This window comes from Sciurus vulgaris (genome assembly GCF_902686455.1).
Source record: "Sciurus vulgaris genome assembly, chromosome: 2".
Classification (NCBI taxonomy): Eukaryota; Metazoa; Chordata; class Mammalia; order Rodentia; family Sciuridae; genus Sciurus; species Sciurus vulgaris.
Window position 1 is genome coordinate 28,599,641 of NC_136462.1, and position 27,207 is coordinate 28,626,847.

The following is a 27,207-nucleotide window of genomic DNA, read 5'->3' on the forward strand; positions in this document are numbered from 1 at the left end:
CTCCTCAACTAACCATGCAGGGAAAACTGCACATCCACACACAAACGAACGGAGGGAGGTGGATCTTCACAAAACACAGTTTTAAAAAAATAACTCAAAGTGAATCAAAGACGATTTAGCTTAAACTATAAAATTCTTAGAAAGATACCTAGTAATCAAGACCCGGGGTCAGGCAATGGTTTCTCAGATAATGACACCAAGAGCATAAACAGCAAAAGGAAAAGACAGATCAACTGGAAGTCAGCAAAGTAATTTTTTATGCTCCATTTGTGTACAATGTGTCCAAACGCATTCTACTGCCATGTATAACCAATTAGAATTTAAAAATTGCTATAAAAAACACTTTGCTCATGAAAGAATAAACTACAGAATAAAAAGTGTGCAAGAACAATCCACAGAATAGGAAAAAATTTATAAATCATGTATCTGATAAGGATCTAATATCCAGAATGTATAAAGAACTCATACAATCCAACAATTCCAATTTAAAAACTGGACAAAGACCTTGAAAAGACATTTCTCCAAAGAAGGCATACAAATGGCCAAGCACGTGAAAACACACAAAAAGATGCCTCATTGTCATTAGTCATTAGGGAAATGCAAATCCAAACCATAATATCTCTTCATACCCACCAGATGACTATAATCTATAAAACAGAAAATAGCAAATGTCAGTGAGAATGTAGAAAAATTGGAACCCAATTGCAGTGTTGGTGAAAATGTAAAATGAAGCAGCTGCTGTGGAAGTTTGACAACTTCTTAATAAGTTCAACAGAGGCTGGGCGCAGGGGTTCACACCTGATCCCTGTTTCTCAGGAAGCTGAGGCAGGATACCAAGTTCAAGACCAGACTCAGCAACTTAGTGAGACCCTGTCTCCAAAGGAAAGGGGTCAGAATGATAGACTGCCCCTAGGTTTGACCCCGACTACCACCAAAAAAAAAAAAAAAAAAAAAAAGAGAGAGAGAGAGAGGAAGAGAGAATATCTAATAATTCATTTCTGACTCATACTCAAAAGAATTGAAAATAGGTACCCGAACAAAAACTTGTCCAAAACCTTCATAGCAGCACTATTCACCACAAATATCTATCAACTGATAAATGGAAAAGTGAAATTGGTATATTCATTCAAAGGAATACTACCGTCATGAAAAGGAATGAAGGACTGATACATGCTCCAACATGGATAGACCCTGACAACATGCTAAGTGAAAGAACCAGACACAGAAGGCCACATATTGTACGATTCCATGCCTATGAAATAGCTAGAGTAGGCAAATCCATAGAGACAGAAAGTAGGTTAGAAGTTTCTAGGGACCAGTGGCATGGAAAGTGACTGCTTAATGTGTGTGGGCTTTAACTTCTTTTTTATTTTTGTTTTGTTTTATCTTTTGCAGAGCTGGGGGATTAAACCCAGGGCCTTCCCATGCTAGGCAAGCACTCTACCACTGAGCTCTACCTTACTTCTGGACGAGGAGGTCTTGAAACTAGACAATGGTGATGGTGCACGACACTGAGAATGTACTAAATGCCAATGAAATGTGCACCCTAGAATGGTTAAAATGGCAAATTCCGTCACATGTAATTTATCACAAACACACACACACACACACACAAACATGCATGCATATTTCTGAAAAAAATTCAAAGAAAAGTCATGCAGAAAATAATTTAAGAAATTCTAAGAACTCTTTCAAGGAACAATAGATTTTTCTCATGGCCAAGGCCTTTTCTCTATCCATATGTCATACTAATATTTTCCAAAGTTGTGAGGAAAGTTGACCAGCTCTGCTCCCTGTGGACGAGGTTATACCTACCTCCAATTACTCGAATATTGTTGTCCTTTGTCAGAATAGCCTCAGCATGGAATACCAAAACTGGAATTCTCCTGCAGCCTCCAGTCCACATGATACATGGATGATCCCTATAACCATAACAAAAGCCTTCAATAATTTTCAGCTCAAAATCTGAATTAACTATTTAAGCAAACTGCTAGGGTTTGTTGCTTGGCAACTTCCCCCTTCCTTCTAGAATAAGAACCCCAAATATCCTGTGGAAAATCACTCATCTCCAATTCTTAGCCAGGATTTTAAAGATTGACCCTTGAGGAGAGGTGAACCTTGATTAGTTTCAGCCAATCAGGGAATGTGAGCATTCAGTTAAAGTGCAATCACAAAGATGAATGAAAGGTGGGCACATAAACCAATTATAGCCACGAGAGGAAGGAGACATGTTCCCAGACCCCCTGAGAAAGCAATGCTTCCTCTCTCTTCTGTAGTAACTACAGGGGATGGCTTCTCTTTTGAAGAGCAGATAAGAATGAGAAGTCTGGCACTGCAATGGTCATTTTGTGATACTGAGGGGACAGCCCAGAGCTGTCAGTAAAGGAAATCAGTGAGGCCTGGGTGATAAAGTCAGAGCTGCAAAATCAAACCTTGCTTAAATATGAGTTATAAATCCCCTGTCTTCTTTAAGACAATTGGAGTTATATTGTAATTCCTTGCACATACAAGAAATCATAACTGATATATCCCCAATAATTTATATACCCCTTTAATACTCTATAGTCCCTTTTTAAGCCAATTTGATGACTCATCCTAAAATTTCAGGCTAGGAAGTCTAAATTTAAAAAGTATCCCAATTAAAATCATATTTTAAAACAAACAGAGTGAATGGAACAATATATATTTTCCTCCAGTATAAAATCATAGGCTTTTTTTTCTCTTTCCCTATTCTCAGGAAAGCTCAATTTAATCATCTTAGACAGATGGATATTTACTCATGGATTAAGAAATTCTTTGGGGAATTTTGGAGGAAGGAAGGCGGCAAATATTAAAGGAACTGAATCCCTCCTCTGTGCCAGTGATTAAACTACAAACTTTCAGGTTGTCTCACTTACTCCTCTTGCCCACACTATGAAGTAGAAAAAGTGTCTCCAAGGTCCAGTAACTTGCCCAAGGTCATACAGCTGCTTACATATATAGGTCTTTGAACCCAGTGTCTCTGGTTCTTAATGCCCTATTGCTGAAAAATCGTATCTCAGTGAAGTTCTGCATATTGAACACCTGAACTCAACTCCTTGGGAATTTAAACAAATCAATTCCTTACATAGAATAAGACTCATTTAGCCAACACTCTATTCTTAAAACTCACATGATCACACCCCTTAACAAAAACTGTATCACAAATTTCAGGGCCAAGACATATCCTCCCAGTCCAAGTTTTAGAAGTCCTACACTCTGAATGCACAGGTACCAGGCTACTAATCTTCGAGGTTTCAGCAGCTTGTAGACTTGGGTTGAGCTGCCCTCAGCTATTTAGTGAAAACAGCAAAGAACACCATATCTAGTTTATTTCCTGTTCTAGAAATGGAATATGGATGCTGACTGTTCTTGTTCTTAGACTTGGGTGATGGTACTTGTCTGTGAGAAATGGTGTTTATAGGGTCCATTTTTTTTTTTTAAGCAAGGACGAGTTCGTGTGGTTTGTTTGCTTTTTAATCTTAAATACCTATAAGATATGGGTATGGGGTCAGATGATTCCTATGATCTCTTCCAACTATAATTTTTCCATTATATTTTCACATCAGTGGATAGATGGGAAAGACAGGCAGCCTATGGAGTCTTGGTCAAAAAAACTTTGGAAACTATCCAAAGTTCCTTTGCAATCTAGCACTAGCTACAAACTGGCACCACTGTGCCTTAGCACTTATGAACAATGGATGGCTGCTACAGTTAAAAGTGCCAGACCAGACTCAACAACACAATAGACAGACACAAAGCTGGGAAGAGCCAAGGCCCTGACTATACTCTGCAGGAAGCCAAATCTCTGACAGAGAAGTTTTCTCACTTACAACCTATAGAAAGATAAGAGTAGCAAATCATTAGTTCAGTAGAGTCAACTGAAAAACACTCAAGGCAGATGGTAAATTGTTGGGTAGAGCGCTTCCCTAGCATGTGTGAAGCACTGCATTCGATTCTCAGCACCTCATATAAACAAATGAATAAAATAAGGTCCATCAACATCTTTTAAAAAATGCTCCTACCAGATGGTACTAACAGGGAATAAAATTTTAAATGATTAGGAAACTGAATAGTGGAACTTCCCATGGTCATTCACATCAGAAACTGGTATATACTAAGAAAATTCATTCTTAGACATAAAGGACAAAGATTTTGAATGATTAATTACTGAAGACCAGTTCTAATGACTCATTTTATTGAAAACTTAGAATATTTTGGTTTTTAATTTATTTATGTATATATGTATGTATGTATTTAGGTGCCAAGGATTGAACCCAGGGGGCTTGACCAGTGAGCCACATCCCAACCCTTTTTATTTTTCATTTTGAGACAGGGCCTCACTAAGTTGCTTAGGGCCTCACTAAGTTACTGAGGCTGGTCTCAAACTTGAAATCCTCCTGCCTCAGCCTCCAGAGCTGCTGGGATTACAGGCAGACACTGCTGTGCCCCACACATTCTGGTTTTTGAGAAGCAATTTCATGAGGAATATAATATATACTGTTTGCTCCAGGGAGTCAGGCTGCATAATTCACAGATTCACAACCTCCTCCTCAGAACCCCTGCAGTGGTCACTGTGTTTACTGCTCATTTTTTAAACTGATTTAAAGTCACCTTTCATGACAGAAATTAAGGTTACTATTTTTTTCAGTGACTAGAGAAACCTTACATTGAGTGCTTACATGAAAATTTCCAGTTCTATATATAAATATGTATTTGGGATCCCCAAGCAAAATACGTTTACATTTCTTTACATTTATTATTTGAAATGTCATGCAAAACAAGGACTGCTAAGATGGTTTCCAATCCTAAAATCCAGGACTGCAAGGCATTAATACTTTCATAAAGCCTAGGGATCTGAGCGGATCAAACAGATGTCCAAGGACACACATCTCTGGATCAAATCAACATCATTACGTTGACTTAGGGCCTTCTTACTTTCAAAACTTTCTCAAGGTAAACCTATTGTGAATAAAACTGTTCACATACACATGTCTGATAAACAAAAAGCAAGTTGATGGAAGAATATTAAAAGTTAAAAAACAACAGAAAGAATCTGAAAGAAAGAAGAGCAAAAGGTCCATAAATTTGGATGGGGTAGAGAGCAATGACATCTGTATTTTCAGTAAGTTCTATGGGCAGGAAACCACAGAAGTATGAGCATTGTCTGAGCCTATCCTCTAAGCCCACCAACAAGATAGTAATGAAGTAAAGGAACAATCTTAAAAACGGAAAGATCCATGCTTCCTGCAGAAGTTAAAAATTCTGTGGCAGCACACTGAAAGAAAAATGGCACAAGAAGGCAAAGTAACCAGAGGGAATTACCCATTTAATTATCCTAAAAGAGAATGACCCAAATATACTGTCAAATTCCTATTATTTTCTATGACCTAACAATGAGAAGCCTTTCCTCAGAGCTGTTTTAATACTTCAAAATTTTCTTCAATGCTAGTAAGTAATGGAATCTTCTACCCTATAAAAATGTCTACCATAAATTCCATAAACCAGTTCGAATTATACCTTACATTTGTATGGTATTTTGTAATTACTTTTTGTGGGGGGAGGGGTTACCAGGGATTGAACTCAGGGGCACTCGGTCACTGAGCCACATCCCTAGCCCTATTTTGTATACTTATTTAGAGACAGGGTCTCTCTGAGTTGCTTAGTGCCTCGCTGTTGCTGAGGCTGGTTTTGAACTCAGGATCCTCCTACCTCAGCCTTCCGAGCAGCTGGGATTATAGGCGTGTGCCATCGCACCTGGCTGGTACTTTGTAATTTACCAAGTAATTTCTCAATGATTCTATTTGATCCTAACCACACTCATACAAAATAGCCTGGGAGATATTATCCCTGTTTTTCAGGTTACAGGGCACACATATATCCAAAAGGACGCAGAGTATCTAAGAAAGAGAGGAAAAAAAGTATCTTAACTTTAAGACAAATTCTCTCTATATTCTGTGTCAAGTAAAAATATTAAAGGAGGCAAAGAAGCAAAGCTCTTCACGTTCCAGGAAAGCCAAGCCCCTGAGTTCTTTATATTTGTAAGGCTGTGTTTAATAAAGTAGAACTAACAACATCTTCTAATTAAATAAGATACAACACTTTTATCTCCAGATTAAATGAGAAACAGATGAGATAATGCCCTTACCATCGTCTACTTCTTTCTAATCATTCATTTTTATTGAGGATCAATGATCAAGATATATGGACTCTTACTAAAAGAATTCAGGAAAGCAATTGTGGTTCAAAGGACATAGCACAGGCTATAGAATCTAATATCCTGCCCCAGAGTTGCTATGGTAAGTTATCCGACCTCTTTACATTACCACCACTCTATCACTGTAAAGGCTTTTGAGAAAACTAGCATAACAATCAACATCACAGTTTGGAAACCTACTTTTCTTCAATATCTAAAAATTTCAGTCTCCTACACTGAATGCTCTGCTCAAAAGTACACCAAAAGCTACTACCTGCATTTTACAACATCTAGCGCTGATGTTCACTCATGAATCCAGAAACAAAGCCTTATCTCATTTCCAATACATGATGGGAATGAATAAAATCTTGATTATCTAATGATCATGGATAAAAGTTAAAACCAGAGCCAGATAATACCAATGGAAGAATACTGGATAGAATACATGAGTGAAAGAAACTATTTTCCACACTAAAGGCAAAGGGTCAAAAGCAGGCTTGCTGTTACTTACTCTTGGCTTACCACCTCCTCATCCTCTGAGGAAGATGCTGTTTCCTCCAGGTCCCGGGCCATCACGACTGGCATTTCCTTTAGAGTTTGTCATGCAGTCAGCAGACAGGGGCCTCAGAGACCTTTCCTTGCAGATTCACCGGATCAGACAATTTGGGTGGCACAGATTCCTGCATGAAAATCAAGTGATCTGAAATATAATGTAGCTGTCTGTTTCTTGATTTTGCAGATAATCTTCCAAATGATGAAAAGGAATATATTCCTAAAGAGTGCTCAACCTCTAGACTCTTACCTTGTGCCACAATGCCTAAAATATGCTCCTAATCAAGATTTTTCTCATACATACTGTCGATGCTATATGTACTTAAAGAGCTTTATTAAGTTTATGTCTCTCACTTGTCTTTTATATACTAAATCTAATGTGTACCAAAAGGGAAAATTCATTTCGCTTTTTGGGCAGTCGGAGGTAGGTGGCTGATTCCCTAAAACATAGATTCCTTGCCAGACAAATCCGACCTGGGTTAAAAATGAAAATTAAAACTCAAGTTCCAAGCCCCTTGTAAATATTTATTTAGACTGTGAAAAGCAAGCAGGCTAGTTGTTGTCACATTTCTAGTAAAAACAATTCAACTGAACTGAAAGATTTATGATATATTCCTCCTAATCGAGGGTCATATAAACAGGTGGGGGAAAATCAATGCTTTTCCAAACACTCTTAATCATTCTCACTTACTAAAAATCACAAACTTTGATCTGAATCTTAAATAGGTTTTAAAATTAGGGAAATTCCCAACACTGCATTTCTAAATGTTTTTTTAGAGGAAGGAACAGAAACTACAAATAAAATGAAAATGTTTAAATGATCATAATCCCAATAGTCAGAGATAATAATCTCGTATCAATCGTTCTAAACTTTATTTTCCTACGCATTCAAATATACGATAAGATTGTGAATAAGACGAAAAACACCAACCCGGAAAAAGATCCCTACAGATTTTTCGCGGAAAAATGGGCGATATCTAACAACCTAGTGACTCTCTTCGGGGGATTCCCAAAGGGATACCTCGATCTGTCCCCAAAAGGTTGAGCAGTCCATTAAGTTAAAACAAGCCAAAGCTGCAAGAGAGGAAGGCATGCGAACCTTTCCTGGGCTCCTGCAGAGCTAGAAGAGACTCCGCGCTCGGAAGAGTAAGGACTCTCGCTGAAAAGGAGTCCTGGCCCTGAAGGGATCTGCCTTCAGCCCCAACCCCAGCTCATCCCAATCCCAGGTAGGACCGCAGGTGCTCCCCGCGGGGAAGGCGCGGCCACTCTGTCTGCAGCGACTCAGCCTGGCGCGCCCGGAAGCCAAGAGCTGCCCCGGACTCAGAGGGAAGTGCAGCGGACCGCGCCCGCCCAGACCTGGGAGCGCACCTCCCTCGGGAAGGGGAGCAAGCCGGCGCAGGCGTTTACCTGTCTCATCTTCCCATGGCTCGGAGCAGGCAGGCGGGGACCGCGCTCTGCGCCTACCTTCCTCCTCCTTCCCCAGCCAGGCTCACGGCAGTCGCCGACGGCTGCTTCCCCCGTTACTACAACAACCAACAAGCAACCGCCCGCTCGGAGCCACTGCGCAGGCGCCGCCACCGGGCGCTGACAACGCCCGGCTGCGGGCGCGGATGGATGACGTCACCACGGCGCAGCGCGGAAACTGAGCCCAGTTCCCGAAAGAAAGGTGTCTTGGCTCCTTTTTTCCATTCTTACTTTCTCCGCCCCTAAAAGGTTGACGCCAAATCCATAATTCCGCCACGCTCCACAGCAGGGTTTACTGCGTGAGCGGCGTAGCAGAGGAGAGACTTAGGCAGCCGCCACCGCTGATTGGCAGCAAGGGGGTTCACTCCCTATCTCCTGCTTGAGCATAACGGGCACAGCCAATCAAAGAGAGGGCTGACAGAAACGACCCAATCTTGAAGCCGGGCGGAGGACGGGGGCGGGGACAAATGGCTCAGGTGGACTTGCCGCTGGAGCAGTCCTGGGGGAGCGTGTTTGCTGCTGGCTCTACGGTGCTGGGGGTCCGATCGCCAGGTAGGAGAATTTGGAGAAGAAGCTTGAAGGTGTCTGTGTGGCATCTGATTGAGAGGATTTGGAGAGTCTAGGAAAATGGAGGTTGCCTGGGAGATACCTTTTTGGGAAAAGGGGTTGGACAGAAGATGACAAGGGAGAGCCAGGAACATGGAGAGGTCTTGGGTAAAATCGGGAAATGAAGGAACGGATGGATGAATGAGCAGCCTCTGTGAATTTTGCACTGTGCAGGGGCCTTCACTTTTTCTCTTGTAATTCTTGTAGCCCTTGAGGCATATATTTTATCTCTATTTTGCGGATGAGGAGACCGAGGCTGCAAAGTGTAAATGACTTTCCCAGGGCCACATAGCTACTGAATGGTAGGGTTAAAATAGGAATTTCTTTTCTGACTCGTAACTTTTAACACAACATCTATGCTGGATTGGGCCAGGGCAGAATTTGAAGACAGATGTTTTATACACTGGGAAACCCTAAAGCTTTAGGGAAATGGAGTTCAGTAATTGGCAGAGCAATTCAGAAGTGACCAGGCTCTTTTCCTCAGCTATCTGCTGGGATTTCTAAGATTTGTGAAATGGAAGTCGTAATTTCTGAAAGGGGGTAGTGTGGGGATATCCATTCACCTTTTCTGGGAAGAGACCTGAGGCTCATTCAGAGGGGGTGAGGAAATAAAAAGTACAGGTGAACCTTGGCCAGTTTTAAGTGTCAGTATTCTCTGGATTTTGATGAAGTCCTCCTTTGTAACCCACATTTCCCTGAGGAGCTCCCAAATTCACTTTTTCTTCTCTACAACTCTTTCTTGGTGGGGTTTTGGTACTTCACACTGACTCAGTATTGCTGACTTAAATAACCTAACTCAACTGAGTAGCATGGAACTGTACTGAAACTTCTGCCAAAGTGTCAAAGGAAACCTGACAGTTTATTGCCACCTCAGGCCTGAGCAGTTAACCAAACAGAGAAAATGTGGACCAAAAGATAATAGTGAAGATGGGAACAAAGCTGTTCTTTTATTAGAACTAATTTATCTGGGATGCTTTTAAGTCAAACTGATTAAAATCACTATTCAACAAGGGTTGGTGTAAGCCTACACATATATATGTATGTATGTATATGTATATGTGTGTATATATATGTTAAATAATTGAATTATATATACTACTTGAAGACCGAAGTGGTTGTGGTATGCTTGTCTTCATCAAAAACGGGAACATCATCAAAATTTTCTCAGTGAGATAGTTTAGCAACAGTCTACCAGACCTCCCTGCCATATGTTAGCTGTGTAGCCTCAAGCAAATCACTTAACCTCTCTTCCAACCCTCATCTATAAAGTGGAAACATTAATAGTGCCTGCCTACCTGGTTGTAAGAATTAAATGAGATGATATATGTTAGATTCTTGGCACAGTGCATGGCACAAGTGCTAATAATTAATAACGATTGTAAATTTTCTTGCAACCCAGTACCAAGATTGCTGTTTTTCAGTATCCAACTAGTTCTAAAGTCACAGTGGTGTTTTTCTTTTTCAACTTTTAGATTGTTGTAGTATACCTGAGAAGCACAGTAGAGAAAAACCTAATGATATAAATGGTGCCATCATACCACAGGTTCCACTCAATTGTATAAGGGTTTTATAGGCTTGAAAGGATCTGTCATCAATAACCAGGCAGGTCTCTGTGAGTGGACTTAAAATCAATCACTTTTGAGCCACTTGCATTACAAAGAGGAATGGCATGAAAAGTTAAAGATACAGAAGTACTGATTCTGGCCAAGAGAAAGAAGTTCTGATTTAGAGTAATCCTATATTTTGGAGAAGTTACTTAGACAAAGATAAGTACCATGTAGCTTATTGAAAAGTATAGAGTTCATTCACCACTGTTAGTGTGACTAAGTATTGGGACCAATTTCCAGAAGCCTCACACCGAAATCCATTGTTACTTTATAATAATATTTGTGCACCTCCTTTTCTTCTGTTCTCTTTTTTCTCTCCATTTTATCCTGGTGAATTTGTCACGTCCACCATTGTATTACCAAACCTTTGTCACTTTGGTTTAGGGTAAATAGCATGCTAACCCTCTGAAGTAAGAGTAGTGTTTTAAGAAAACCGGGGGTAAATGGACAGAAAGAACTTGGAGAGGAATTTATGAAGCGATTGGTCAACTGAGCTCTGCACAGCCCTTGTGAGTCAGAGACAGGCCGGCCACACAGGTGAGAGGGCTTATGGTTGAAGTAGACTGACCCTCATAGCCTCATGTCCTTTGCCTTTGTTTCCAAGGCAGAACACCCCCTTGGGTTTGGGGGAGTCATGAGCCGTTTCCTGAACGTGTTGCGAAGCTGGCTGGTTATGGTATCCATCATAGCCATGGGGAATACGCTCCAGAGCTTCCGAGACCACACCTTTCTCTATGAAAAGCTCTACACTGGCAAGCCAAACCTTGGTAAGAAATCAAAGAACCGCATCCTATGTGGAAGTGATCTAGCCGTGGTTCCCAAGCCAGGCTGTACATCAGAACAACCCAGGAAACTTCAGAACAAACCCAGGCACCCATTTCTCTCTCCAAATCTAATTAACGAGCCTGGGAGAAGCTCAGGAATCCAGTTTCTGAAAACCTCCAGGTACTTCTGATGCTGCCTATTCTGGCATTTGGTAGCCACTGCAGTTAACAGAAAGCACTTGACCCTTACTCCTCAAGCTTCTCTGGATACCTTTTCATTCATTTTATACTGCCCTGGACAATTAGGGTGTACAAAAAGCTTTATTAGGGAAAGTGAGGAAATAGAGTTGCTTGGTGACTCTGGAATGTTCCACTTGAAAGCCATAAAGAAGCTTCAGAATCCCAGAGTCCTCTTCAGGAATCACCTGGTTTGTATTCCATGTTACACATGGACTGTTAGTAATCCAAGGTCTTCCCAGGAAGTGACGTAGTCCCTGAGCAGATTCCCAAAATCCCTTCAAGATGGTCTTCCAGAATGAAACTTCAGAAGGCTCACAGTGGCTCTCTGGTCCCAACCTCTCTGTGGAGAGCATTTGTACGCTACAGCTTGTACTTGACCACGTGGATGTGTGGGTACTTTGAGCTGCATGGTTTCACGGCAGCTGTCAGTTCTGTGTCCCACGAATAGCTAACCCAGATTCATGCTCTGACCTAGCTCATCTTTCTGCAACATCTGGGTAAAAAATGAAATTAAGTAGGCTAAGGATTATTTTGAACAAAGCTCAGATATATTAGGAGTAAAGAACCTGCAAAAGCGAGCAGGATATTTCTGGTTTTTCACCTTTCAGTGCCACCTCATGGAAGCCTGTATAAATGCCCAGGACTTTAGAGTTTGTATGGTCTAGCCCTTTGAATTTAAAGTTGAGACTGAGAGGCCCAGTGTGACTTGCTGTACAGCTGAGCAGAACCAGTATATGGCAGGAGAAGGAGTGGAGGGCAGGCCAAAAGTGGAGGCTGCCTGCCTCCTGGGATTTGGGGCTCCCATGCTATTCTACTAATGGTAGCCGTGCTCTGGAGTGTCCCATAGAATTTTACCTGATCCTAATCTGGTTAGGCCTGGTGAAACACTCCACTTGAGTCTCTGACAAACTATAGTGAAATTTCCTCAGTCTTCTCTTTAGAAAAGCTATCAAATTGTTTTTTAAAGGATATAGTCCTGGCCTGGGGTTGTGGCTCAGTGGTAGAGCGCTTGCCAGGCACATCTGAGGCACTGGGTTTGATCCTTGGTACCACATTAAAATTAATTAATTAAAGGTATTGTGTCAATCTACACAATATAAAGATTTAATTAATTAAAGGTATTGTGTCAATCTACACAACATAAAGATTTAAATATATTTAAAAAAAAAAAAAAAAAAAAAAGGATGTAGTCCTTGGGCTGGGGATGTATCTCCATGGTAAAGCACTTGCCTAGTGTGTACTGAGGCCCTGAAACAAAAAGAAAAAATGTAGCCCTTCAGGGCTAATGCTAGATATTTGGTTGGCCAATGGAATTTTTTCTTACTACCAACTGAAGGTGTTCATTCATTGCTATGAATTTGGTAGAGCTATCTACCTTTCTAAGGGCTAGAAAATCCTTGAAGCCCAGTAACATGAAGATATCTTTCAGTCATCAGTCTTGTCCCTTGAAATTTCTCTTGCACAGGAAGGGATAGAACAACGAAGGAAGTATCTTTGCCTTCATTGTTTGGGCATTTCCAAACCACCTGATGCCTCAAATCTGTGGCTATACATTTGTCACCCAAGCAGGGAGTTTGTAGAAAATACCTATGTGAGGGCCTACCTCTAGAGTGTTTGGTGTAATCTGTTACCTGGCCCTCGGTAAGTTTATAAAACTCCCTCAGTTGATTCTGATAAGCAGCTAGGGTCAAGAACCATTGTTATGGTGGAATATGACCCATACTTTCAGGGAAAGATATTTAATGCAGAGTGCCAGAATGAAGCCATACAAAACCAAGTGCCCCCAGAAAAGCCCAAAGAAATAGTACTTTATTCCACTACCACATACACAGAAAAACAGCCCTCTTTGGGTTTTGTTCAAATAATGTAGATCTGGATTCAGAGAGAGATCCAGGGGTATACTATTTGCCTAAGTGAGTTTTTGCTTGGGTGTCCACTCTTGGCATTCCCCTTCTAACTGTAGACATCTGAAGAGGATCTGAGTAGTTCTCATTCTGGAATTCCTTCCCTTCCTTCTAGTCCCCAGGTGTGGCACCAATGCCTCCACTCTGCCCCGCCACAGGGAGGAGAGGCTCAGCCATCTCCTATGAATCTGCAGAGTGTGGAAGGCACCACCCACTGCCCACCCCTTCTCAACACCCTTGCTTCTTTCTACCACACAGTGAATGGCCTCCAAGCTCGGACCTTTGGAATCTGGACACTGCTGTCATCCGTGATTCGCTGCCTCTGTGCCATTGACATCCACAACAAGACGTATGTAAGGGAAGGAAGAGCTTTAGCATCCTTTTGTTGGAAATCAGGCGGTAGGCGTGCTGAGACCCTCTGTTGAGACCTGTTAATCCTTTTACTACATTAGCCTAGAGTCTGCATAATAAAAGACCAGTAGGATCCATTCCTTCCAGGCCTAAAAAAAAAAAAAAATAATAGGCCTAACAGGTCTTCTTTAATATCTGAGAAATCTTTGGAACTGACATAGCAAACTGGCAGTGTTATACTCCACTGGTCTGCATCATATCCCTCAATTTCTTTACTAAAGAATATGCCTTTCTTCTACTAAAGAAGTAGAATGTTGTGTTCTTGTAGCTTCAGTTTGTTGTTATTGTCTTCTTGATTATTTTGCAGTACTGGAGATCAGACCCAAGACCTGGTGCATGGCAGGCAAATGCTTTGCCACTGAGCTGCAATATGATCTTTTTAGAGTAACCACCCACACATAACTTTCTCACATTCCTCTTTAAGAAGCAGGAATGACTAGAAATCTTGATTCATGAAAAAATAGGAACCCACAAAGTAAACTGGCATGCTTTTGCAGAGTCAGTAGGTAAAGGTGTAGAAGAACCTGCTTGCTGCCTCCCTGTAGGGACCAAGACAAGTGTGCAACAATATCATCGGCGGGCCTAGCCTCCTGTCTAGACAGTGCCATATCCCCCTCTGGCCACTGGAGGGGGCTCAAGCTTTCTTCAGCAATAATCATCCCAAGCTAGACGGAAAAGTTCTGCTCAGTTCTCTGGGTGAGGCCGACGTTTTGACAGCCTCACTCAAAAATATTTTTGTCTTATCCAGGCTCTCAGCAACTGGGAAGAGAGAAGGCAATAATATTTTCTGAACCCCTCTAATTATGCCAGGAGCTTTCATGTACATGACCTTGATTAAGTCTCCTCCTAGCAGCCCTGGGAGGTAGTGATTTTCATTCCTGATTTTGCAGATCTGAATATTAGAGACCCAATTAATTTAAACTGAGGAAGATTGACTCTAGTGATTTGAATCAAGGGATTTGAATCAAGGGATTTGATCTCTCCAACTCCATTTTTTTTTTTTTTTTTTTTTTTAACTTGAAACTGTGGTTTACTTGTCCTAGATTGACACATATTTTTGGAAGCAGTATGGTTTAGTGGAAACAGCCTGGGGCCAAGAATGAAAACAAGAAAATGTATTCTGGTCTCAGTTTTGTTGGCAGCTAGCTTTATAGCAACAAGTTCATTGTTTACTTTTCTCTGCACCTTGGTCTCTTCATCTATAAAATGATAATAGATAGCTGTTCTACTTCTCAGGGTGACAGGGAGGGAGGATTGAATAATCATTTTAGAGACCTTTATCATGGCTGGGTTTGGTGGCACACAACTGTAGTCTTAGCAACTGGTGACACGGTCTCAAAAAAGGGCTGGGAATGTAGCTCAGTGATAAAACGTCCCTGCGTTCAATTCCAAGTACCAGAAAAAAAAAAGACCTTTACCACGATGAAGTAGTAGTGATAGGAAGAGGGATCGTCTTCTGTTTGCTTTGCTTGTGGAGTGAGCAGAGATAAGTCCCACTTATCCTTACCTCTGATCCCCAGGAACTTCTCCCCCTCACCCAACATGGGACAACTACAAATGACTCACTGTTTCTGTTCCTTTCTTGATCCTTGCACTTCCAACATGCAGTCTGATACTGTTCCCTCACTCACTGGAAACTCAAAAGTCAATACACATGCATACATGTTTATTAATGTAGAAAAGCACACACCAGAATGATAAAAATAAATTTTAAGGTATTGGCCACTTGTGGGGAAGGGAGAGGGGGATGACAACAGGATCACGGTAGGGTAAGGGTGCACAGGATGCAGTAACTGTTAGATGTAATATTTTATTTCTTAGCAAAAAAGTATCTGAAACAAAAATGTCCAAATGTTAAGATTTGATGGAGCTGCCTATTAGTTACCCTGGGGTTCATTATAGCTTACTACCATTTTTTGTATATTTGAAGCATTTCCTAATTTTTTCCTTAATTTCGTGCTTGAATAAAGAATATCAGCAATCCAAGAGGTTCATCAGCCAGTTACTTGTCTCTTCTCACCTCAGGGTCAAAACTAAGGAACAGGTTCTGAGCCCATGGGGTTGTCCTTGCGTCCTCCCTCTAACCGCTTTCGGAGGCTAAGACACAAAATAACCAACTGAGAGTGAATCTAAAAGCCCCAGAGATGTCTTACTCCTTGCTCTCAGTTCCAGACATTCATTCCGTGGCATCCATCATTTAAACCCTGACCTGCACAGGCCCAGACACCTGCCTGGTGGGCTTAGACTAGAGAGTCTGCTAATGGGACAAGCAGAACACGTCAGTGTGATTGGCCCACAGCGGTCTGCACTGCCAAGGATTGCCATGACCCAGAGTCTGCCTCACGGTAGTTGGGTTCTCTACCTTGCTACGACTTGAGGCCCACTCTGGGTGCTTGGACCATTCTCCTCCCAGATGAGCCAATGAGCTACCTTTAGTTTCAAAACCTTTCATTTTATCCTAGGTGAGAACAAATTGAGGTGATCAACCAGCCAGGTATTTGTCAGGAACAAGTGTCCTTACTCTGAAGCACAGTCACATGGCTTGTGTATATCAAGTCTGACTAATACTTTCTGCCATCCTGTACCAAACAAGCAGTAATTTTCGTTCCCATTTCTGTCTGCTCTTTTGTAGGCTCTATCACATCACACTCTGGACCTTCCTCCTTGCCCTGGGGCACTTCCTCTCCGAGTTGTTTGTATTTGGAACTGCAGCACCCACGATTGGCGTCCTGGCCCCCCTGATGGTGGCAAGTAAGCACCCTGCCACCCTAGGCCTCCCACAACAACTGCCCTAGCACCAGGGCTGGCGCAGGGGACAGGCGCACGGTAAGAAGGGCTCCATGTTGACATCCCCACTTGTCTCTGTTCAAGGTTTCTCGATCCTGGGTATGCTATTTGGGCTCCAGTACCTAGAAGCAGAGCCAGCATCCAGACAGAAGAAGAGGAACTGAGGCCACAGGGCCACCTCCAGGATCCACCTCCTCCACCTCTACTGTCTTTTCCTCCTCTGCTCTTTAATTTCTTCTTTTGTCTCCATCCTTAGCCCCTTTATCCATTTTCAGCCTTTTAAGTTGTTGAGGTTTTGCCTTTTTTTTTTTTTAACATTTAAAAACATTTAAGACACAACATGCACACAGAAAAATATATAACATGTATGTACAATTTAAAGAATCATTTTAAAGTGAACATCCTAATAAGCCACCCAAGTCAAGAAATGGCCAGCCCCTAAAGAGCCCCCACCCCACGCGTCCTCCCCACCTATAGCCCCCTTCAGGCTCCCTCTTCCCGCTTCTGCTCTTGTTTTGCTTTTTTTTTCCCCCCTTTATTTCCATTCCTCGATTTGACTTGGGATATGAGAACTGTGAAACTTGAAGCTGCTGCCCACACTGAGCAGCTGTGACCAAGGGCTGCTTCAAGGGGCTGTCCACACACACTGGGCTCCTCTCTGCTGCTGGACTCTCGACTCTGAACCCTCCGAGGACAGGCAGTTCTTCTGAGAAGGGCTCCCCTCTGTGTGGGCAGGACTGTGGCTCTTCTTTTACCTACAGGTGGGTGAGGGTTGGAAGAGTCTGGGCTGTTTTTAGACCTTCTGGTCAGCTGTATTTGTGTAACGAATTTTGTAATAAATAGAAAAACCCTCTGCTTTGATCAGTTCTTGTACTTTGACCGAGAGCACCACAGTTTTCTGCCTGATCAGGTCCACCTCAGCGAGGAGGACAGCTCGTGCCCTCCAGCTCCTTATTGTCACTTGCTCACATCTCTTACATTTCTAAGGTCAGATCATCTTTTTCTTGATCTTCAAGATTCTAAGTTCACAGGGCGAGTGTGGCTCAGTGGCAGAGCACATATGAGGCCCTGGGTTCAATCCCTAGCACCGCCAAAAAAATAAAAACATGATTCTAAGTTCACATTTCAACCTCAGGACCCTTTCTTCCCTTTCTTATTCTTCTTCCTAAAGAAGAAACAGATGTTTGAGAACACAAACAAAGTAGGATTAGGTACCACAGAAGAAATAACCGCATGACCACGAAAAGGAACCAGCTAGATCTGGAAGGTGATACACCAGAGTGGACAGTGGCCATCCAGGCCACCTGGCGAGCCTCCACTGGCTGGGCCCTCCACACATTGTGTATGCCAGAAAGGCCACTCAGTATTTCAGCAAATATTAATTGAGTACTTTTCCATGCCAGACATGCAGGAAAGAGAAATGAGCAAGATGGCAGGGCCTCTACTCCCATGAGCTTTATGCTGTAGTCAAGGTAACAGAGGCCAAGCCATCCCAGGAAGGAAGAACTTCAGATAGAAGAATTCTAGAGAAAATAAAGTGTTTTCATCAAGAAGGGGTGGCCGTGGTGGACGAGGGAGTATAACAGTCACCAGAAAGTTCCTCCCAAGGTGGGGGTCTCATCTCAGACTTGAATGCTCACGTCAGATGTCCTCAGGTAGGAAGCAAGCAGTGAGGGCAGAGGGAGCAGCAGTGAGGGCAGAGGGAGCAGCAGTGAGGGCAGAGGGAGCAGCGGCTGGAAGGCAGGAACAGTCTTGTTCAAGGAGTAAGATCTGACTAAGGACAGCATGGTAGATCAGAAAGATCCGTAAGAATAAGAAGGATGTTCAATGTTTCCACCTAAACCCTGTGGGAATTCTCCATCCGCTCTTTAAGTAGAAGGAACAAAATCTACCTTCAACTACCTGAAACGGTAAAATTACCGTGACTGACTGGGATTATAAGCTTCAGGAAGGGTTTGATCAGAACTCTAGCTACACTGCTCTTTCTGTTCTGCCAGCTGTGCTGGCTTCCTTTATGGTACCGAAAGGGGGCGCAGTAATTCCAGGCTTCACATCCCCAGGACACCACATGTAGAGAAAATAACTGTGGTAAGAACTTCCTTATCCACTATTGTAAGGGGGCAGCCAGAAAAGCAGTGGAGACCCACCTGGAAACCAGCTAAGAGAGAACAAATGATTTAGGTCCTCTTACTGTATGTCTTAGAAATGTGATTCCAGGTAAAGGTAAGATCCTAAAGAGATGATGAAGGTAGAGAATTTATAAGGCACTGTGAATATGAGATTTTTTTTTTATTTTTTAGTTGTAGATGGATACAATACCTTTATTTTATTTTTTTTTTAATATGGTGCTGAGGATCAAACCCAGTGGCTCACACATGCTAGGCAAGCGCTCTACCACTAAGCCACAGTCACAGCGCTGACATGAGATCTCTTAACAACGCCGACTTGAGTTCCTTCCCAGATGATTTAAAGTAGAATCTCCAGCTAAGAATTGTGGTGCCACAATGCAGGAAGTGCAGCGTTGGCAACTCTAGGGAACAAACGTTCAGAAAACAGAGGGCAGCATCATCTCCAAGTAACTGTTGTAAGGTAACTACTGGGAAAGGAGTGGCAGTAAGTAGCACAGAAAAACAGTAAAGCACAGCTAGAGATGCTGGGCTCCAGCTGTGGACTCTGGCCAGAGCGAGCTGGTGTGCGGCCGGGGTGACTGTAGAACAAACACTTCAGCCATCCTTTGAGGCAGAGCCAGAAACAACAGTGGGCTGTCCCACCAGTGGTCACATTCCAGCATGGACACAGTAGGAAAAGAGGTCAGGGTCACAGGCTGGCCACTGATTTGCAGTGTCACATGTAGGCTGACAGGAACCTTCTTAGTCTCATCTTTTAAAAAGCCACCAGGATAATAGCACCCATGTTCAGAGAGGACACAGATGCAGCTCCTCCATCCTCCACCCCCACCCTCTAGACTTCCCCATACCTCAGACTCAATACCCAGAAATGGGTGATGACCTCGTGGAACTCCCAAAAGCCTTCTCTGCCCCCACAAATGACCAGACAGATCACTCTGAGAATTCTTTATTGCCTTAAAACATCTGAAATTACAAATAGGAAATACATTTTTTTTTATACAGTAAACATGTTAATATATTTTGAGGGGTTAAAGAATACACACATTTCTCCTGTCAAAAGAAGGCACATCTCCCTTCCACCCCAACCCTCCCTCCATCAAAAGTGTGAACTTTTTAAAAAATTACATATGTAGTGTTTTCCTCCTATCCATTGCTTGGATCTGTACACACACACACACACACACGCACACGTCTGGCTCCCCTCCGGCAGTAGCTTAAGCACCCCAACACTGCAGCCAACCCAGGCTGCTCTGACATTGAGTCCAGGGCAGTGATTATGGTCATAGCTGCTAAATGCACAGGAGAAATTACCTAAATTTCTCTTATTTTCAGAAGACACTATTGAAGCCCATAAGAGAGTCAGACAGCAGGTGAGGCAGGAGAGAGGTCAGCTTGAATCGACTTGAAGGGACACCTTTTAAATGTAGACTGAGTTTATTGCTAGCAGGTGAGAGAGAGGTTGGGTATGCTAACACTATCCCCACCAGAGGCGGGAATGTCATTCCGGCAGCTCAATGCCCACTTCAAGAAGCACCTTTCCTCCTTCCCTCTCATCTCGCAGAGTCAGCCTTGGATTTGTCAGAGTGGAAGGATCAAGATTAGTCTTCAGTAAAGGTTAGAGTCAGCTGCTCTGAACGCCTTCCCTCAGGATAAAACAAGCACAGGGGCTCTGCGTTTCCCAGAGTGACATCCAGATGAAGGTAACTGTGACACACAGGAGTCCCTGCGTGAGCCCTTCTTGGTAGGAAAACCTCTCCCATCTCAGCTCCAGCTACTGGAGCTGCCACATCTGGGTCCCCACAAACCCCCTCGGAAGGTAGCCAGAGCACTGTCCCACCTAGGCAATCAGCTCTCCCAAATCAATTTCTCCTTTGTGTCCATGATAAAGTTTCTGTCCAGTTTATTGATGAGGTCTTAGGAAAGAGGGTTTGGAGACAGATCCCAACCCTGGGGCAGGAGAAGTGATGCCAAGAGTCCTAACAGAGCTGCCTGGTGGAGCTGTTCAGATGGAGGTTGTTCACACGGTGCCCCCTCTCAGAGACCTTGAGTGGTCCATCTGATGACCCACGAATGACCCTCAGGCAGAGCAGCTTTCCCCTCCTTAGTAAAAACTGGGCTTCGTGGGAGGGTCTTGAGACACTAGAAAAAGTTAATATCCGGAATAAGCTTTCTTCTGTGATAATTTTGCAAGCATTCTCCATGAGGGATGAAGGCGATGAGGGAAAGCCAGGTCCAATACACCCTCCATCAGCGCCTCCCAACCCAGCACCAGCACCCAGGACCTCAAAGGAGGGAGGAGGGATGGGAATCCCATGTGCGTTTGGTGAAAGGGGTGCTTTCCCCCTACTAAAGCAGGCAAGCTCTCCAGTGGGTTCCAGGAGGCAGAGGTGCCACCAGCTGGCTCCCTCCATCAGTTTCTCCAGCGAAGACATTTGTTCTGGCAGTGAGAGCTGAGCTGAAGGAAGAGATGGGGCGTCTGTGATCCCTGAGTGGCTGCCACCTCTCTCTCTCTCAGAGATGATCCTCCGACAGGACAGTGGGCGCCTTGCTGGCGTTGCTCTCCTCCTCCTGGACTTTCTACAAAGGAAAGCAAGCAGGCAACCCTGTGGGTAAAAGACACAGAACTCCACCCATGGGTGACTAATCAGCGAGAGCCCAAGAGCCAGAGGCCACTTGGTGTATGCCCTAGCGCCAACACAGGACAAGAAGAGAAGCTACCAGCCCCTACTACAAACGCTGCCCAAACACACCCAGGTACCCACGAAGCCATGACCACCGTAGAACACAGACTCACTCTCAGGACTGGAGCAGAGACAGTACACTTTTTCTCCCTATTCTGACAGCCAAAAACTCACTTTCTCACTCCAAAAATCAGCTGTCCAAAGTGCCAGGTCTGCAACTCTCTCAGAATTTCCAACTGTCCCTGTTAGGAGGCCACCCCCAAGATGAGGGACATCATTATCATGTGCAGAGAATGGGTGGCACAAAGAGAATTTAAAAAGGCAGCATGCATAACTGCATATATAAACTCAAGGCCTGTGTATTTATATTTTATGCCTAAAAAAAAAAAAGACTTCAAAGAAATTTGGCCTGGTTTTCTTGAGGAAGAAGAGCCCAGGGTCACTTATGGGGAAGAGTCTTCAGGGCCGTGATTATTACATGGATTTGGAATTAAATACGGCTTGGAAATCATCCTGTGGGGTTCAAAATGCCAACTTGGGCATTTGTCTGCTGTTTGAAAAAAAAGTGCTTTTCCTATTATCATCAAGCCTTGGGCTTGGACACAGCATTGCACACTCAAGGCCCAGAGGAGCATGTGTAGGGGCAAGCTGGGCCAGGATCAATTGGGCAAATGGTGCTTTCTTCCCCAGAAGTGTCTCAGGGCCTGTCCAGAGCTGTAGGAATCCACTCTTCCCATTCTTACTCTTGCTGTCCTATTGTGCCAGGCTAGTCCTGCTTACGAAGCCTTCACTCAAACAAAGTAGTTGATCAGACTCGCTCCTCTTTCTCTGACACACAAAGGCATGCACACATACACACATACCCACTGCTTCCAAATCTATCACCTTAGAATTACAACCAGAAGGAGTAACCACAGAAGAATGGCTATTCAGTGTGTGATGGAAGAAAAATGGACGCCCAAACCAAGAAGGTAGTCAGACCAAGGTCAGTCATCATCCCTGCCCCAGAAGTTCTATCACTGATGTATAGAGAGAACACGTGTGGTTAGATCTGACAACACGGGTCTGCAGGCTCCTGAGTTACACAGATCACCGTGGGGTGTACAATGACAGGATGCCAATGGACAGAGACAGCCATGGCTCCCCTGCTGGTGTCAGTACCAGCCTGACTCTGACCTCCCCTTCATACTCAGCAGTCATGGATGCCAGTCATGTCCAGAAACACAGCATCTTATATCCAGGAACACGAGATAATGGTGCATCGTTCCCAGAACCTATTCCTACCCTGTGCTCCTTCCCCTATTCAAGGAGACTGAGCCAAGAACTCCAACCTTGATTAACAAACCTGGACCATGTGCACAAGGATCTGCAAGAAGAATACAATATTGGAAAAACTGAAATAGTAAACAAGACAGAAATAAATATAGAGAGTGCATGACCACTGGGCCATTTCCCAAGGAAATACTATACACATAAGGACATGCAGAGAGAGGGAGAGATGAAGTTGTAATCAAGCGTAAGCATGTGCAGTCTGTCAAGCTCTGTACAGCAAACAAGCAGAGTAGAAAAGGAAACACACAAGCAGACCTACAGATGACAGCATGGAAACTAACTAAAATGCTCCTAGGTTATCTCTGGGAGGTCAGGTCTTAGGTTATTTCTAATTTCTTCTTTCTAATTTTTCTGTATCCGCCAACATAAACACAGATTACAAAATAAGCAGCAAAATCTCATGTCAACACAATGTCACATTCCAAAGTGAAAACTCTTCACCAAAAAACCTATTATTTTATTATAATCATCTTCTCCCAGGTGTATTATGTATTCATTGACTAAAGTGTTCTGAATCATTATGTTGCCTTGCACGCGGCACAGTGAAAGCCCGTATCCACAGTGGCCCTTTGTCCTCACGTGGGTCTAGAGAACAACCATTCCTGCTTTCCTTCTGTGTCTGCCAGTGAATGTCTTATTCTAGGCTCTTATTTCCACTCCTGCCTACCAACTTCATTTATTTATGTTCTTTGTTGTGGTTGTTTTGTTTTTTTTTTTTTGGTGTGTTTTTGTTTTTTGCAGTACTGGTGATTGAACCTGGGGTGTTTTACCTCTGAGCCTCATCCCAGTCCTTTTTATTTTTTGAGACAAGGCATTTTTACATTCCCCAGGGAGGCCTCAAAATTACAGTCCTCCTGCCTTAGCCTCCCAAGCTGCTGAGATTACAAGTGTACCCCACTGTGCCTGCCAACTTCAGAATGTGATATCAGAAGACAAATAGTAAAGTACTGAAGATTCTCATCTATCTGCCAACACATATGCTAACATGCTAAAAACATCTCTTGCAAAAAACCATTGGCCCTAGAAAATTGGCAAAGATATTTCCAAATAACAAATGCTCAGTTTGGGCACTCCTCTACATTGCTATAACAATATACATTGGTAGTGTTGACAGAACCTTTTCAGAGAACAGTTTAATAACACATGTAAAATCTTAAAATTGTGCATGACCACTGGTCCATTTCCCCAGGAAATACTGTACATATAAGAATATGTAGAATATACAGGCACGGTGGCACATGCCTGTAACCCCAGTGGCTCGGGAAGCTGAGGCAGGAGGATCACAGGTTCAAAGCCAGCCTCAGCAATTTAGTGAAACTAAGCAACTTAGTGAGACCCCTGTCTCAAAATAAAAAATAAAAAAGGCTGGGGATGTAGCTCAGTGATTAAGCACCCCTATGTTCAATCCCTGGCACCAAAAAAAAAGAAAGAAAGAAAAAATGAAGGCTGGCAATGTAGCTCAGTGGTACAGCATTCGCCTACCATGCATGAGGCTCCAGGTTCAATCCCCAGCACCTCCAAAGAAAAAAATAATAAAAAAGAACATGCACAAAAATTCAGCTTCCAACATATTAATTACAATAGTGTGTATAACAACAATTCAAAAAAAATTAATGTGCAGATAGGTAAACTGCTAAACATCATGGTTTATCTATACACAGAATACTGTGCAGACATTAAATATACGTTTTAGAAGACTAGTAGCCTGATAGTGTTTGCAGTAAGTAGAAAAAAGAGAATAGGTTTTGTTTATTTTAAAAAGGAAAAAAATTATATATAGATACATATATATGTATACATATATGTATATATACATTCATATATGGATACAGATGTGTAAATAAATACAAACAATAAGAACATCTCATCTCTAGATGATGGAGTTATAGGGTGATTTTTAAAAGTTTTTCCTTTTTTTTTTTTAATGCTACCTCTGTAATAGGTTGGGGGTTTTTTGGTTTGTTTATTTTTAAAAGAAAAATCCTACTTTTATTCTTCCTCATATTTGAAATTCCTTTCAACCTTGCTGAGATTTGAGACCTAACATTTTGGTTTAAAGTGGTTCCCGGCTGATTAGAACAGGTAGGAAACACTCTTCTGTTCTAGATATTCTCCTGGTCCTCTCCTTTGCACCACCACCAGCTCCTCTTCCTGACTTCTCCTGACTTCTCCCAAGTCCATGATAGCTCCTTGATGGCAACCTACTGGCTCCATCCTCACAGCCCTGCCTAAGGGCTGTCACAAGCCAGGAGCGCCACTGCCTTAGTGCGGACGTGGCCATGCCAGGCTCCTGCTTTTCCTCCCCAGTCACTGTCCCCAGGCTGACAGTAGCAGAGACAGGAACTCAGGACTTGGCTCAAAATCCAAGGGATGGGCACTGCTCAGCAAACTGTGAGCACAGTGACATGCCCTGGGGACCACAGCAAGGGAGTCAGGAGGGTAGGAAGCCCAAGAGCCCTGGAAAGAATAGCTGAAAAGCAGCACCAGGACACACAATGAGAACTCCTTTGAGATGCCATGTTTGTAAGAGGTGAGCTGGTTTCACAGCCACCACAAAACCAGTGCCCCTGGCAGCTCCTCTGGGCCCGCTATGTGGCCACATCTGGATCACAAGACCAGAACCCAGATCTCTGCCCTAAAAAGTTCCCACATACTCACAGTCTCAGGAATTTCTTTGTTTGCCTTCTGTCTCCGGAGGTCCGCCCTAATGAATGCTGAAACGGAAAAGAGCAACAGATGGATTCATGGAAATCAGGGGTGATTCATCCCACGGGGGAGCCTCACTTTCACCAGGGTCACAGGTATCCCAAACTACTTCAGATCTTCAAGGGAGCAAAGGTACCATCAGCTAACACCATGAACCCCCAAGGATCACTGCTGTCCCTGAGAAGCAGAAGTCCACAGTGACACTGGCCTTCACTTACAGTTCATTTATATTTGCAGGGACTGCACACATATTGCTCTAATCCCAGCGATCCTCAAGTTACAGATCAGGAAACTGAGACTCCTAGGGGTTGGTCCACTTGCCAAGGTTGGCAGCATGGACGTCGGGGTCAGTCTGAGACTTCGACATGGGTCTTCTAGCTCCCAAGTCCATGCTCATTCCAGCAAAGCATGTCGCTGCCTCCCAGATGGCTTTCCTAATAAGCCCTTCCTGCATGCACATTCCCCATCTGCATAATCGGTCAAATTGGGGTCCCAAATTGCCAGTGGCCTTGCCCCCCAAACAGCCTGAGCCTCATCTTGCCCCAGACCCCAACTCACCAGTGAGGGCTGCTCCAACGGTGAGGAATACACACAGGAAGATGTTCCCGGGCATGGTTCCATAGTTGTCAATGATCTGACCCTGGGAGATGGTGAAGATGATCCCAAATACCTGGAAAACCACAAAGAAGATCGGAAACCAGGGTCCTGCCAACTAGCCCATGGAGAGACCTGAGCCACCATAACTTAACGTCCACACAGTCAGGCAGGGAACGGAGAGAAAATAGGAGCTCTACCTGTGCAGACACGTTGAGGAGGCCAGACGACATGCCCTCTGATTCTGGATACGTGAGCTCCACAGCAAACTCGAAGCCCAGCGGGAGATAGCCAGTCATAAAGAAGCTGGAGTCCAGATCAGAGAAACAGGTGATGGAGAAGCTCCAGAACAAGGACGGGGAACCCACGTCGCCCCTTAGACACCCTCTTCTGCTTTTTCCTTCCCATCGAGACATGCCAGGCTCTTGGGTGATCTGGCCATCCCCTAGATGGAAAGGAACACCCCTGCAGGCGGGAAGCCCATACGTAGGCCTATGCTCAGCAGGCCTGTAGTGTCCGGGGCTGCTTCTCTGTTCAGCATCAAGGATGGGGTCAGCATTTACAGAAGGACAAGGATGCCTGGTTTGTTTCACTTTCGTTGAGAGACCCTGTCCTGGGCACACATGCTCTGTGTTGGAAGTGCCCTGAACATTGGGCAGCATCTCTATGACTCTCTGGGATCTGGAAGGAGGAGAGCAGAGTCCTTCATATTTTCCTCCAAAGAGTAGCAGCTGAGTCTGGAGGTGTCTCTGTCTCAAATGCATGACACACACACTGCTGTGCTGCGCAGAGAAGAGTGGGAGCGGGGACCGAGCACAAGCCCCGGGTAAGGGCACTAGTCCATATTTCTTTCATATGACAGGCCTGGAAATTTCCAATTCTTATTCCCTATATCTGCACCACGCTGCTTATTTTCATATCCATTCTCTCTCTATCCTTCCAACAACTCCAGGAGGCAGGCCACACCCATTTTCATTTACTGATAAGGACCCTGAAGGTCCAAACGGCCAAGTGAGGCACCTGTGGTCTAAGAGATGGTCCATGCACAATTGAGACCCAGACCCAGAGTTTCTGATTCCAGCTCCTGTGACCCCATGTCATCCCAGGAAAAGTTAAAACAGACTGTAGACACTTCCTAGCACCCCAGAGGCACTGAAGGGCATACTTCATGCTTCCCTCCATCCCAATGGGACAGACAGGCTACCTGGAGTGCTGG

The 27,207-nt window shown here is 43.6% G+C and overlaps 3 protein-coding genes across 23 annotated transcripts in view; 1 reads left to right on the forward strand and 2 right to left on the reverse strand.

Annotated features, from left to right (window-relative positions):
- The window catches only part of TTLL5 (tubulin tyrosine ligase like 5), a 270,061-nt gene extending 261,732 nt beyond the window's left edge, over nt 1-8,329 (reverse strand). For 16 of the 17 annotated variants that reach the window (XR_013762165.1, XM_079129213.1, XM_079129214.1 and 13 more), the window contains exons 1-3: nt 8,174-8,328; nt 6,726-6,894; nt 1,816-1,922 (exon numbers count right to left, since the gene is read on the reverse strand). Coding sequence is in view for 16 of the 17 variants with exons in the window: in XM_079129213.1 (XP_078985339.1) it covers nt 1,816-1,922; nt 6,726-6,799 (181 nt within the window). In the remaining variant the exon portion in view is untranslated. Of the gene's footprint in view, nt 1-1,815; nt 1,923-6,725; nt 6,895-8,173 lie in introns of all 17 variants that reach the window. The other variant, XM_079129218.1, reaches the window with a different exon arrangement.
- A 230-nt stretch (nt 8,330-8,559) lies between these two features.
- Nucleotides 8,560-17,403, forward strand: ERG28 (ergosterol biosynthesis 28 homolog). 4 transcript variants are annotated; one of them, XM_079129240.1, is made up of 5 exons: nt 8,560-8,782; nt 11,052-11,210; nt 13,610-13,750; nt 16,395-16,513; nt 16,634-16,774. In XM_079129240.1, the coding sequence occupies exons 1-4, from the start codon at nt 8,698-8,700 to the stop codon at nt 16,502-16,504; spliced, it is 495 nt and encodes a 164-aa protein (XP_078985366.1). In that variant the 5' UTR covers nt 8,560-8,697; the 3' UTR covers nt 16,505-16,513; nt 16,634-16,774. The 4 variants fall into 4 exon arrangements, with proteins under 4 accessions (XP_078985366.1, XP_078985365.1, XP_078985363.1 ...); XM_079129239.1 differs by having other exon boundaries at nt 8,633-8,782; nt 11,048-11,210; nt 13,610-13,704; nt 16,634-17,403; XM_079129237.1 differs by having other exon boundaries at nt 8,657-8,782; nt 13,610-13,704; nt 16,634-17,403.
- A 2,393-nt stretch (nt 17,404-19,796) lies between these two features.
- The window catches only part of FLVCR2 (FLVCR choline and putative heme transporter 2), a 59,398-nt gene continuing 51,987 nt past the window's right edge, over nt 19,797-27,207 (reverse strand). Inside the window, exons 7-10 of one of the 2 annotated variants that reach the window (XM_079129234.1) lie at nt 26,192-26,297; nt 25,956-26,067; nt 25,350-25,405; nt 19,797-21,255 (exon numbers count right to left, since the gene is read on the reverse strand). In XM_079129234.1, the coding sequence (XP_078985360.1) occupies nt 21,190-21,255; nt 25,350-25,405; nt 25,956-26,067; nt 26,192-26,297 (340 nt within the window). In that variant the 3' untranslated portion in view covers nt 19,797-21,189. The other variant, XM_079129233.1, reaches the window with a different exon arrangement.